Genomic DNA, 12,944 nt, shown 5'->3' on the forward strand with positions numbered 1-12,944 from the left:
ATTTTGTCACATTTCGCAGAAAAGTACCGCACCCCCATCTAAATTGTAGAAACTGTAAGCCATCAAATCATGCCAACCATTTTTTCAAAATCTTTGAAATTTTTTTTAGGTTATTTTGGCTTCTAGAAAAAAATTGTTTTCTCGAAAACTCTTAACTTGGTCGGCAAAATTAATTAATCAGAACGGTACATATTGGAAAAGTTAAAATAAATCGTATTAAAGTAAATAATAATTATTAAAAATAGGTATACGACATACTTTATAAAAGTTGTCTGCTTTTGTCAGATCTTGGAATAACTATTTGGTTTGGAAAAAGAAGAAGAATTTCGAGACAAATTCAAAACAAAATTTAAAACAGAGTTTGTTCACCCATTTTGAACCACCCTGTATACTTAAAGGTAATTTTAAATTGTACATCGGAATAATCTTTACAACTTTTGTAATGGGATAAATGACCTTTACTCTATCGTTGACTTGCGTTGAACCAGTGAATTATTGAAAATGTTAACATAATTTTAGCTTCTACGAGCCCTAACAACTAATTGTTCGGACGATGGCCGAAATAATAAGAAAACAAAAAAAAATTATTTTTTTATTTCACATAAATTACATAACAAAATATCAAAAACATACCGAATTTGCTTGCAAATAAATATTCGGACGCATTTAAATCGAACATTAATAAGAAGTAACATCACCTTTCGCGGCAATAACACCTTTTATGCCTTTTGGCATGGAATCTACCAAAGTCTTGCAATATTCGGTGGTGAAAGTGTTCCAAATTTCGGTGATTTTTGCCTTTAATGCTGGAACTGTACGCTGAGGATTATTACGCAAAGTCTTTTTCATCCGATGCTATAAACTTTCAATAATATTCAAGTCGGGGCTACTTGATGGTCACGATACAATTTTCATATTATGGTCCCCAAACCACTGTTTTGTTGTTTTCGCAGTGTGGCAGGACGCACCGTCTTGTTGAAATACAAAATTTTCATTTCCGAAAGTTCGTTCTATTGGAATCAAACTTCTTGATAAAATTTGTTGGTATTTTTCTGCATTTACAGTACCATCAATGAACTCGTAGTTGCCAACCCCTTTACCACTCATACACCCCCATATCCTAACACCTTGGGGTAATTTTTACCGTGCGCTTTAGACAATCTTTGTGAAAGGCTTCTGATTTTGTACGAATCACCCTTTTTCGAAAATCGCGTACACACACATCAAATTTTGATTCGTCGCTGAAGATAACGTTACTCCACGTTTCCGTTGTCCAGGATATTTTAGATTTTGCCCAATCCAAACGTTTTTTCTTCTGAATGGACGTTAATAATGGTTTTTCCTTTGCCTTCAACAAAAGTAGATCATAGAATATTAATAAATTTTATATTGAAACAGGAAAAATTTTAAACTTACCTTATAAAAACTCAAACCAGACTTATGCATCCATTGTCTACAACATTCCCTGGACGCTCCGCTTTACAAATCTTGACCAGAATACGACGATCTCTTTCAGTGATTTTACGGGGTCGGCTGAACTATTACCACCAACGCTAACACTAGCTCCATACTTTTTTATAATAGCCCCGACTGTTGATTTCGCAATACTCAAGTCATTTGAAATTTTTTGCATTGATTTACCTCTGCAGTACTGAGATATGATAATTTTTCGCCCTTTTTTGTTTGTTGCAACACCACGCGTCATTTTCTTATCAACTATTACACAAACTTGAAAGATACATACATACGAGCATTGGGTTGTTAGGGCTCGTATGTCTGTGATTTTACACTAAGCCTGTGCGGCGCCTAGACCGGCAGACTCGTACATCCCTCGTGAAATATAGAAGCCATTTTGTAGTTGACCCGGCGTTTACAATTTTCCACTTCCGCACAAACTAGCGCGGTGCATTATGGATGTGAAAATTGCGGGACTCGATGAAGCAAAATCCCGGCCTAATTTTAGGTAATTAAAACCCCGCCAGGAATTTTCCAAGCCGCCGCAAACGTTACGTTAATGTGACAATTTAAGCTTTTTTAAATTGAGACAGATAAGCGCGACTTGATACGCGAAGCCTGAATTTTTTATTTTTTAGACGGCAATAAATTTGAACGCTATTTTATGCAGGACCTGGATGTATATTTAGTTATTTATTTATTTTGATTTATTTGTACGAGCAAGCAGACGGACTGGGGCAGACCAATTATAGAGCAATTCGAATTAGTATCGATAAAAATAATAACAGGAAAGGGAACACTTTTTTTTATTTCTTTAACACATTTGTTTATGTATAGCAAAAACGCAAATCTAAATGTCAAAAATAAAAACCGAATATTTAATGTTCAATCAATAATTCCTTTAACGTGTTCCTTTTAAATGACACTAAACGCGCGGAAAAGATCGTGACGTCATACCGCTGCTTTTTGATCGATACGGCGGAGTCTAATTCTCAGGTTAGAAGCCGAGAATTTTATTATTTACGTTTGTAGTTAATCTACGACAGTTTGTATTTGTGAATAGTGTGCTTTACATGATAATAATGGAAAAGGAAGGGTGTCACTTTAGCCTTAACCGTGTAAACATATTTCACTCTTGGAACTTGCGCCAATCCTATCCTGATCTATATAAAATAAAGAACATTTGAAATTGTCAATCAGTATTTAGGTTTCTGTTAGTTTTACAAATAATCCTTTTCGTTGTTTTTTTTTTTTTGGTGAATAATTTACTTTTTATTTGATACCATTTGAATTTCAACAACTAGGAAACTTTAAGCTGATTGCAATATTAAATTGGCTAAATTTTCTACGCTTTAACACTGCAAACCTGAGCAAAAGAAAAACTTTAGGTGTTTTGTATGTAAGATGTCTCCATAAACATATCCACTAACGGTAAATTAGCAGATTGACTTTTAAAAAAATCGACTTAGGTCATTTTGAAAACTTCCTTTTTGATGTTAAACACAAGGTAACAAAAGCAAGAGACACAATCAAAACTAAAAAAAAAATTAAAACTATCAAGACGAACACGTTGTCGTTCTCTAATGGTTTCGCTATATTACAGTTCGCCTGGGTCATAGCCTCACTAGCGAATTGACGTCACAAACGATGACAGCGTGTTTTAACAATCTTAAAATTGTGAATTGCTTATATTTGTTTCATAGAACTACGAAATGATTTTTAATACACAAATAACATCAAAAATAATGCTAAGATAAAAAAAAAATTAACGCTAGGGGCAAATAAAGCCAATGAATTCGCGAAAAACCATCTCAGTGAATAGTAATAGTAATAGTTTTGTTCAGAATTTGTTTTTTACAGGTTCTTAAATTAGTATTAAATAAGTAAGTCACTACTAATATCACCTTTGACAATATTACTATATAATCTCATGCGACGTCTATGAGGAGAGTTAAAAAGATAATTGGTTTTGAAAGCCGGTACACTGAAAGTTAATCTGTTCCGAAGTGTATAACGGCTAGCGTTAAAAAGAATATGGTTCACAAAAAACTTCGAATCGATAAGGTTATTTCCTATATCTTAAAAACAAAGAAAACATCAAAATATTGCTTTCTGAACTTTGGTGATTGCAGACGATAATGGGTAGTGCAAAATCTTGATGCGTTCGAAGAATAGTTGAAATTTATTGAAAGAAAAGATGTTTTTTCTGTTTGTCCATTTTCGTTTCTGTGTCCCTGGACTTTTTCGACTATAATTTCCGAACGTTTTGAGCGAAACGGTTCAAATTTTGCTCTTTTTTAACAATCCACGCGCTGCACAAGATATATAAAATGGCCGAAGTAGAATGTCGGCGGCCATATTCTTTTTAAATTAAAAATCGCGTTTGCAAATGCAAATAAAGAAAAAATAATCAATTTTCTAAAACCGTTTATGCTATTACTCATAATTTTCAAAAATGTACAGGGTGTGCCGGATATTCACCAAAAACTGAAAATTGGTCTCCCATGTGAAAATAACCATACGTGTCAGTGGAGATATAGCTAAAACTATTGTATTTAAGGTTTTCACATGTTGTACAGGGTGTTCTGAATATTCTCTGCTATATTTAAAAATGTAATAGGTGTTTTCAATTTTAGCAGAGAAACATCTAAAATGTAAAGCCGTATGCTATAAAAACTTACAAGTATGTTTTCAAAATTTTAGAATTTTTTTTAGTTTTCTTGGCTTCTAGAAAAAAAATATTTTCTTAGAAAGCTATTAACTTAATTAAAATTATTTAACCAGAGACGCGGAAGATCCAGTACTATAACTTTTTTCAATTATTAACAAAAATCTCTGAGAAATATTCTTTTCGAGATTAAATTATTTGGCGTTAATCAAAACTAGTAAAAAATATAGCTATTAGGTTTAGATAGTATTGTAGGCGGCATCCAAAGCTACAATTTTTGTATTTACGTGTTTCTCTGTCACACACGCTGCTCGAGATATTTAAAAAAGTCTTTTGGAAATTCCTAAAGAACTATAACTTCTATTTCGAACATTCTTTGAATTATATACAGGTCGTTTTGGGCAAAAATTCTAAAAGATCCAGAAAATTTCCGTTTTTGTAGAAAAATTATTGACCATAAATGAAAAACTGTTAAACAAGGCGTACCATAGATCGCAAAGTGTGTCTTTCGTCTGTGATGTAGAAATATTTGAAAAAACACCATTGGAAATCGCTATTACTGGTACAAATCTTTATTTTTACCGAGGTTTGAAGGCAGGTCCTTCCTCTGTTCTCTGTCATTGCGTCATAAAAATGCAATTAACTTCCGAACAGCTTATAAGAAATGGCCGCGATCGGCCATGGGGCGGCCGATACACGCTTAGTGTCCGAAATTTGCAGCTATCCAGATAAGGCTTTGTACAAATATAGAGCTTAGTTTCCTAACGAAATCTGAAATTAGGGTAGCTGGATGCTCGGGAAGGATTTTTAAAAAAACAATATGTACGATAAAAAAAATTCTTAAACCAAAAGACCCGCGAGATCGAGGTCAAAAACTTCTATTCCGGGTGATTTTTTAAAAGCTGGCCGAATTAGACGGTCGGCCGGCTAGATCTCCGGATCTAACAAAGATGGACTTTTTTTTGTGAGGTTATGTTAAATGAAAAGCTAGCAAGCAATAATTAAACAGTTCTTTTTGTTTTACAGTTTTGTTCTTAGTTTTTAAGTTTAGTTATAGGGATTGTTTAATAAAATTGAAAAGGAGTAGGAGTTTTTTTTCTAACGAAATTAATATTTTTTATTTTCACCGACCCTGTATAAACGATTCGAACTAACTTCATAATCGTAAAATTGTCATAATAAAATTACAGCTGCCGGAACCAGAGTAAAAAATATAGAAGCTGAAAGAACCGTGGAACATAATAATCGTAATTTGGGTGGTGAAAATTCCATAACATACATTAAAAAAAATATAAGTTTGATTTCCCACATATTTATGAATCATCCTGTATATTTGAAAATGATTTCAAACTGTTTCTTTTAGTGTCGTCCATAACTTTTGAATTTAACGAATAATATACGAGTTATATTACTTTAAAACAATGTTAGGACACTCTGTATATATGCTTTAGTAGAAGTTATTTGGAATCTTGCTCAGGATGATCTGCTAAAACTGGCAAAAGTTTCCTACGTTATTTCTCTACAACCTATAATAGGACAATAGGGCCGAAAGAATCGCGCTCTATAATGAATATAACGTAACCTTTGATCAATGGTTCGTTAAAAGTATCATGTTCCCGTTTCAGAAATGACTTCCCCTTGCGGCCGCTTCCCGAAGAGGACGATCATCCCTTTCTGCTCTTTGCTCAATGGACTCCCCGAAGTCACAGTTTAATTATGGTGAAGGACTACGATATATACTATAGGAAAACGCCCACGTCGCATACGGGTTACAGGATAACGGATACGGCCGTTCCCGGAGTCGTAGGACACGGGGTACCCGATTGGCTTTACGAAGGTGAGCTGCTTTTACGCGGGAATCTTCTAGTTTAATTTTAATCATTAATTTTATTTAAAACTTTCAATCTTTCAACATTAGAGAAAGAAACAACGATACATAATAAATAAGTGGTTAAGATGAAAAATGGAATAATCTATAGCAAATAGAGAGAGAGTGTCCAAAAAAAGCTTTTTAGAAACCTTAATTTTAGATATAATTGGGACAGACACTACTTTTCGTATGAAAATAACCTACAGTTTTAAAAAACTGAAGTCGCTTAAGACATGCAGAAATTGCTTAGACGTAATTTTTCTTAAAATTGTCATCAATTTTATGGAGTCCTCCTCTTATGTCTTTCAAGGCTAGTCCTTGTCGAGTGGACTACCTTTTTCTATAGAATGAATCAGATCTAACTACTTCTTAAACTTTCCGCTTATTAAATGCAATCTTATGTATAGGCTGGGCCGTTTATCTTGGGCCACTACCTTATCTCAGAAACTATAGGGAATGGTTAAATACAAAAGTTAATTGAGGTATTACAAACCTAAAATTTATTTTAATTTGGTATATACAGGGAGTTTAATTTTTCGTGGCATAATGTCCTACGTTTTTGACATTTTTTATTTTCATGCGAAAAATATGTCTGCAACACGTAAAACATCTGCCAATTTCTTCATTTTTTGTTACTTTCGAAAATCGATGAAATCGTACGTCGAAAAAATTTTTTTAAATAGGACTGAATCTGTTAGAAATGTTAATGTGTATTTAGAAACCTTTTATACTATTTGTATTGCTCAAAGTAGAGGACATATTGAACAACTGTTACAATAATTATTATAGATTGTAAGCTATTAATTTTTTATTGATCGTTCGTTAATAAAATATTCACCAACGTTATCGCGTATCCTTGGTGTTATTCTGTATAAATAATGCATACATACATTTACATAACGTTTGGATCAGAGTAAATCATAATGGCAGCACTTGTTTCGTTCAAACGCCGTCATAGCCGCCTTACACTAACTGTTTAAAAGGAAATACTTCAAACCTTGGAACAGCTCTACAAAGTTGTAACAAGTGGCAACCCCGCATTTTTTGACACCGCATTGCTGCATCGCTTATTGAATATACGTGGTTTATAAATTATATTCATTCATTAAATGAATGAAGTTACAAGCCAACAAAAAGAACATACCAATAAGGTACAACCAGTAAAAATATTAGGCATATACAACCTTATATAAAATTTCCTTAATTTTAAATGCTAAATATGATAAACATTAGATAGTTTTCATTTGAAAAATAGTTTTTTGGGCAGTTTTTTTAATTTTATTTTTAATCTTATTTTTCGCGTAGCCCGTGTTAATATGTATCGAAATTTCTTATGAAATCCGTTATTTGAGTACTTTGTCTACAACAAAACTTACTCGAGTGAAACCATAAATGCTTAGGAATGAAGAAATTGGTACGTCTTGCAAACGTCACGTTCCGCATGAAAATTTAAAAATCTCAAAAACGGTTAGACTTAGGTGTAGCACATTATACACAAAATATATCTAGAATCTTGTATGGAATTAGAAAATGAAGTAATATTCTAGGTGTTCCATTTAAAATTAGAAAGTTGATATCCTCCAACCAAAAATGAAACACAAATTAATTTTTTAGACTTAACTATTACGAAAACGCAAAACGAATTAGATTTTTCCATTTATCATAAACCTTTACACACGGACACAGTCATACATAACAACTCAAATCACCCTTATACATACAAAATGGCCACTCTCAACAGAAAACTACAACAAAGAACTTAATATCATTAAACAAATTGCACTGAACAACGGCTACAATCCGTCCATTATAGATAAAATTATAAATAAAAAACAAATCCAGACAACAGTAAACTCTATTTAATCGAAACTTAATACAGAACACGAACAATTTAAAATAATTACATACATAGGAGAACCTAGTGATCAAGTTTTAAAATATTTGTCAAAATGTGGTTTAAAAAAAGCTTTAAGGTATAGGAAATTTTTAAAAAACAATAAAACGAAATGTCCAAAATCTCAAAAATCAGGTGTCTACAGGTACGCGGATCTTGTCCTAAAATTTATATTGGACTAACAGGTAAATCCTTCAGGAAACGCATTAACGATCATGAAAGAGAGTTTAAAAGCAATTGTTTAGATCCTAATTATGTTACACACTTAAACACAGAAAAACACATTTTTGACGACAATGTTGATATTTTACATACAGCCACAAAAAGTAGAAAATTAAATTTATTGGAAGCCATGGAGATTAACAAAATTGCTTAACGATGAATTAGATTTAAATACCTCTCCTTTATTGAACTTAAATTCTCACAACATTAATTAAGGTTTTATGGTCATTTTTAGGTATATATAGTAGCAGGTAGTTGGTAAATATTACATTTAATAAACACACGGTGTTGTCGAAACAATTATCATGTCATAATATATAATTTCGTGAAAATCTGAACTTTTAGTTCTTATTTATTGTGATAAATGGATTTTCATCAAATAAAAGCCACCTCAGTTCAATTATTGGTTTGAAGTCTATTTTCAATGTTAAAAAAGTGGTTTCAACCATTTCTCAAAGTTCGCGATCACCAAAGTATCATTTTGTTTACAAACAAAGTTAAAATTTATGTACATACTGTACATTATAAAGAATTAGAAAGAAATACCAGTAAGATAGATTATTTTAATAAACCAAGAGGTCAGAAAAAAACTACAATGTACAGGGTCACTCAACGATGGCGTAAAGTTCATTATCCCATTGGTTTAAAAAGTTATGAGAAAATGGTAAATACAAAAGTTGTGAACTCTGTTGGCATACACAATTTAAATAGTTTTTAAGTTTACAGGGTGCCTTAAAAAATCATGACAAATAAGACATGCATTTCTTTAAATGGAAGACCCTATTTTTACATTTTATTTTGAATACCTTTAAAATTCTTCAACTTTTTTAATAATAATAACAAAAATATACCTTAATCTAATAGTTTTTCTAATATCTTAATATTTGTAAGAAAGTACTAGTTTTCACACTTTTTTTTAAAGGTCATTCAAAGCTGATGAAGACCACGAAAAATATATAAGCAATGGAAATTGCTTATATATTTATTATTTATATAATGAAACTAGTATTTTTTTGAAATACCAAAATATTGGAAAAATTATTAGGTTTTGATAAAAAATATGAATAATTTCAAAACGAATTAATAAAAAAAAATAATTAATTAATTTAATTAATTGTTTTTTACTATAAATTAAATTAGTTGAATTAATAAACCAGAATGCGGAATACAGTTTTACAAGTATGAAAACTAGTATTTAAAAAAAAAAGCAAACTATTGCAAAAATTATTAGGTTTCGGTAAAAAGGATGAATAATTTCAAAAAGAAATTCATAAAAAAAATAAAAAATAAATTAATATATTTATTATTATTATTAATTAATATTATTAATTATTAATTAATAATTACATTAAATTTACACGTATGGATACTATGTACCAAATTAAAATTATAAGCAGCAACAACAGTAATTTGTAATACGACATACACTGAAGGTGTTATAGAGATAAAAACAAAACGTCCCAAAAAGTTTGCACAGTAAAAAATACCGTACCAAAGACTACACAACCAGGTTGCGCAATATTTAATGAAAAATGTAAATTAATAATTGAAAAACCCATGAAAATGACCGATATTTAACTGTGCCACTACCGACCACAAAGTTATAAAATAAAATTTAGTAATAGCTTCAAACGAAATACGAAATTGACAAACTTATTCTATCAAATACTAGGTAACATCTCAATAAATGTTTGTAACGTCCACAGTGTCATTTTACGATATTCTATTTGAAAACATCCACTCGAAAATGTTTGACACGAAACAATAAAATTATTATGGATTTATTTAACGCAAGCACGTGACGCGACCATAAAACGCGCTGAAGCGAAGACTGTTCAGCGTTAAATTTATTTGCCGCGATTTAGAAAAACATCGCGAGCTTGTTGGTGGTAGTCGTTTCCGACCTCCGTTGGCATTGTGTAATCTTTCATGTCATCATAGAGCGCATTTATTTGGCATGCTACAATATTTTTGGTAATTTATTCACAAGCAGACGTGCGTGATTTCCAAATTTTCATATCCGATTTATAAAAATATATATAAGACGTCTTATTTAAAAAAAATATATTATATATATGAAGTAGTGATTCACAAAACTAATTATAACTGCAAAGTGAAGTGATCATCTAAATAACGAATTATGTTAGATACTAATTTGATGTCTCATACAATAAGTTACAATTGCGACGTCAGCTGTTCACATATAAATTGAGAACTCTAGCATCAACTATGGAGTAAGTCGTGAAAGTCCTTCGTAAAAAGTTATATTCCATACTGAACATCTATCTTACAAAACAAACTTCAGTCACAAGGTTAGCTGGTTACCTAAAGAAGGAGACATATAAATATTTACATTTATCAACAATAAAGGACTGAATAGTGAAAATCTAGTAGCATGTATAAAAATATATTACACACTCAATTGCTGCCTTACAGAACAAATTCCAATTACAAGGCCAAGTCTGCTTCCCTAATAAAGGAGATCTATGCACATTTACCTCACCAACAACAATGGACTGAATAGTGGAAGTCTAGTAGCTAGTAAAAAAGATATATTACACACTAAATCGCTGCCTTGCAGAACAAATTCCAATTACCTGCTTCCCTAATAAAGGAGATCTATAAACATCTACCTAATCAACAACAAAGGACTGAATAGTGGAAGTCTAGTAGCTAGTAAAAATATATTACACACTAAATTGCTGCCTTACAGAACAAATTCCAATTGCAAGGCCAACTGCTTCCCTAATAAAGAAGATCTATACACATTCCTAATCAACAACAGAGTATTGAATAGTGGAAGTCTAGTAGCTAGTAAAAATAATATATTACACACTCCTTACAGAACAAATTCCAATTACAAGGTCAACTGCTCCCATAATAAAGAAGATCTAGACACACTTACCTTATCAACAACATTTTTCTTTACTAGCAACGAAAGTAGTACTAGAAGCTAGAACTACAATCTTGTATTGCACACTAAATTGCTGCCTTACAAAACATGTTTCAATTACATAGTTACCTAAGAAAGTAGTTCAAGTAGAACAACAAAGCCGTGAACGGTGGAGTTCCCTAGTAAAAACGGTTATACTGCTTACAGAACAAGTAGCAGCTGCAAAGTAAACTATCCACCCATGATGGGTGTATATACCAGTAACAATTAAAACATGTCATCTATATAGTAAGATTTTGGGATTTGGTGTTTTTCATATTTTTGGAGTTATAGGGAACAAACTAATAGAAAAACAAAGGTTTTTCTTCTTGTTGAATCCTAAATAGAAGTGGTGTGAATTTTTAATCTTTTACCCAAAGAAATAACAATATGTGATAATTAATATGCAACTAAGAAGATGTTAAAGGCGTATCTTGTGTTTAAATGAATGTTCTCAGTAGAAGAGTACTACTAATCAAAAAATTAAATAACTTCAAATTTAACTTTACCATTTGTGTCATCATTTGGGTAAGGCATATTGGTCTGGCTCAATATTTACTATTTAATTCGCAGCATTTTCATTTGGCAAACGCCTCGTTGATAACAAACCAACCTTTATAACAGGAGTAATGAAATCGACCAAGATTTCTCAATGCGAAATCGTCCATCCATTAGCTGAAGTTGTAAGATTTACCTGTAGCAAATCCTCGAGGAAAAAGTTAACGATAAATTGCTCTCGGCTTTATTGGATATAAACAGTCCGAGGGTGCGAGATACTACTAGAATTACAATGCCAAGAATGGCGGCCTGACTGAATTTAATGAACTTGAAGTAGCATTTTCTCCTTTTTCTTGTTTTACTGCTAGCCAGAATGAATTAACAATGTTAAGTGATATATTTTTTTTTTATCTTTATTAAAGGTTTTTTAAGATTCGATCGTTTAGATGCGGATGAGTATTATGGGAATATGAAAAACTGTATAAGATATACTTCGAGCAGAATTATAGGGCTTTTACGACCGAGCCCGTCATTAACTTTGGCTACTGTCCACAACCGCAGTCCCTTATAGAACATCCTGCAGAGCAGACCCGTACCCCTTACCCGTAACCATTCCAGGATCGTCCTAAGAATTTATCTACCTATACTAACAAGCGGGATATGAGTGTATTGAATCTTTTTCCCTGAGCACTTATTCAAAAATGTATACAAAAAAACTAGTATAAAGTAACAATTTATTACGTTCTGTCATTTTCTTTATTGCTGTTTCTACTTATCCTTCTGAAATTCTTATAAAATTGTAAACATTCAAAACAATTTGTTTAGCATCCGAAGACAAATGGATCCGTTTTTTATTTGCTGAGGTGGTTCGTCTTCGTCTTCAAATTCGGCGTTGTTTTTCATCTCTCATTCTAACAGGTGAACATCTGCTACATTCCACCGTCCGCACATTTTAAAGTGTTAAAAAACAGATAAGATAAATAAGATAAATAGAGTACAGGTACATACCCTTACCCTTTGAACTATCCAGTGAAAACAGCCTCTCAGGGTCAAAGCTCAAGAATAATAATAATAATAATAATAATAATAATAATAATAATAATAATAATAATAATAATAAAGGGCCTTTATTCGGTTTCGACGGAGATATCTTACAAAAATATATAACTGTGGGGGCGGCATCCAACATAGTTGCTCTCATACAACCCCCTAAAACGAGTATATGACACAATTAATAAAACAAAATATAGCATATAAATTATATAGACATTAATTCAAAATGCTGCACTGCTAGAGTGAATTCAAAAAAGAAATACATATATACAATTTGATAGTTACTAGTTTTATGATCGGTCTCTATTATGATAAATGTATTGCTTAAGTTTTTGTTTGAATGAAGTTATTG

At 31.7% G+C, this 12,944-nt stretch overlaps 1 protein-coding gene across 5 annotated transcripts in view; it reads left to right on the forward strand.

Moving 5' to 3' along the window:
- Window positions 1-12,944, forward strand: part of LOC132696523 (inactive dipeptidyl peptidase 10) — a 227,673-nt gene that overhangs the window by 135,587 nt on the left and 79,142 nt on the right. For all 5 annotated transcript variants that reach the window (XM_060661422.1, XM_060661395.1, XM_060661404.1 and 2 more), the window contains exon 7: window positions 5,749-5,960. In XM_060661422.1, the coding sequence (XP_060517405.1) occupies window positions 5,749-5,960 (212 nt within the window). The remainder of the gene's footprint in view (window positions 1-5,748; window positions 5,961-12,944) is intronic.

Source organism: Cylas formicarius, unplaced genomic scaffold (assembly GCF_029955315.1).
Source record: "Cylas formicarius isolate icCylForm1 unplaced genomic scaffold, icCylForm1.1 PGA_scaffold_10__41_contigs__length_53128322, whole genome shotgun sequence".
Classification (NCBI taxonomy): Eukaryota; Metazoa; Arthropoda; class Insecta; order Coleoptera; family Brentidae; genus Cylas; species Cylas formicarius.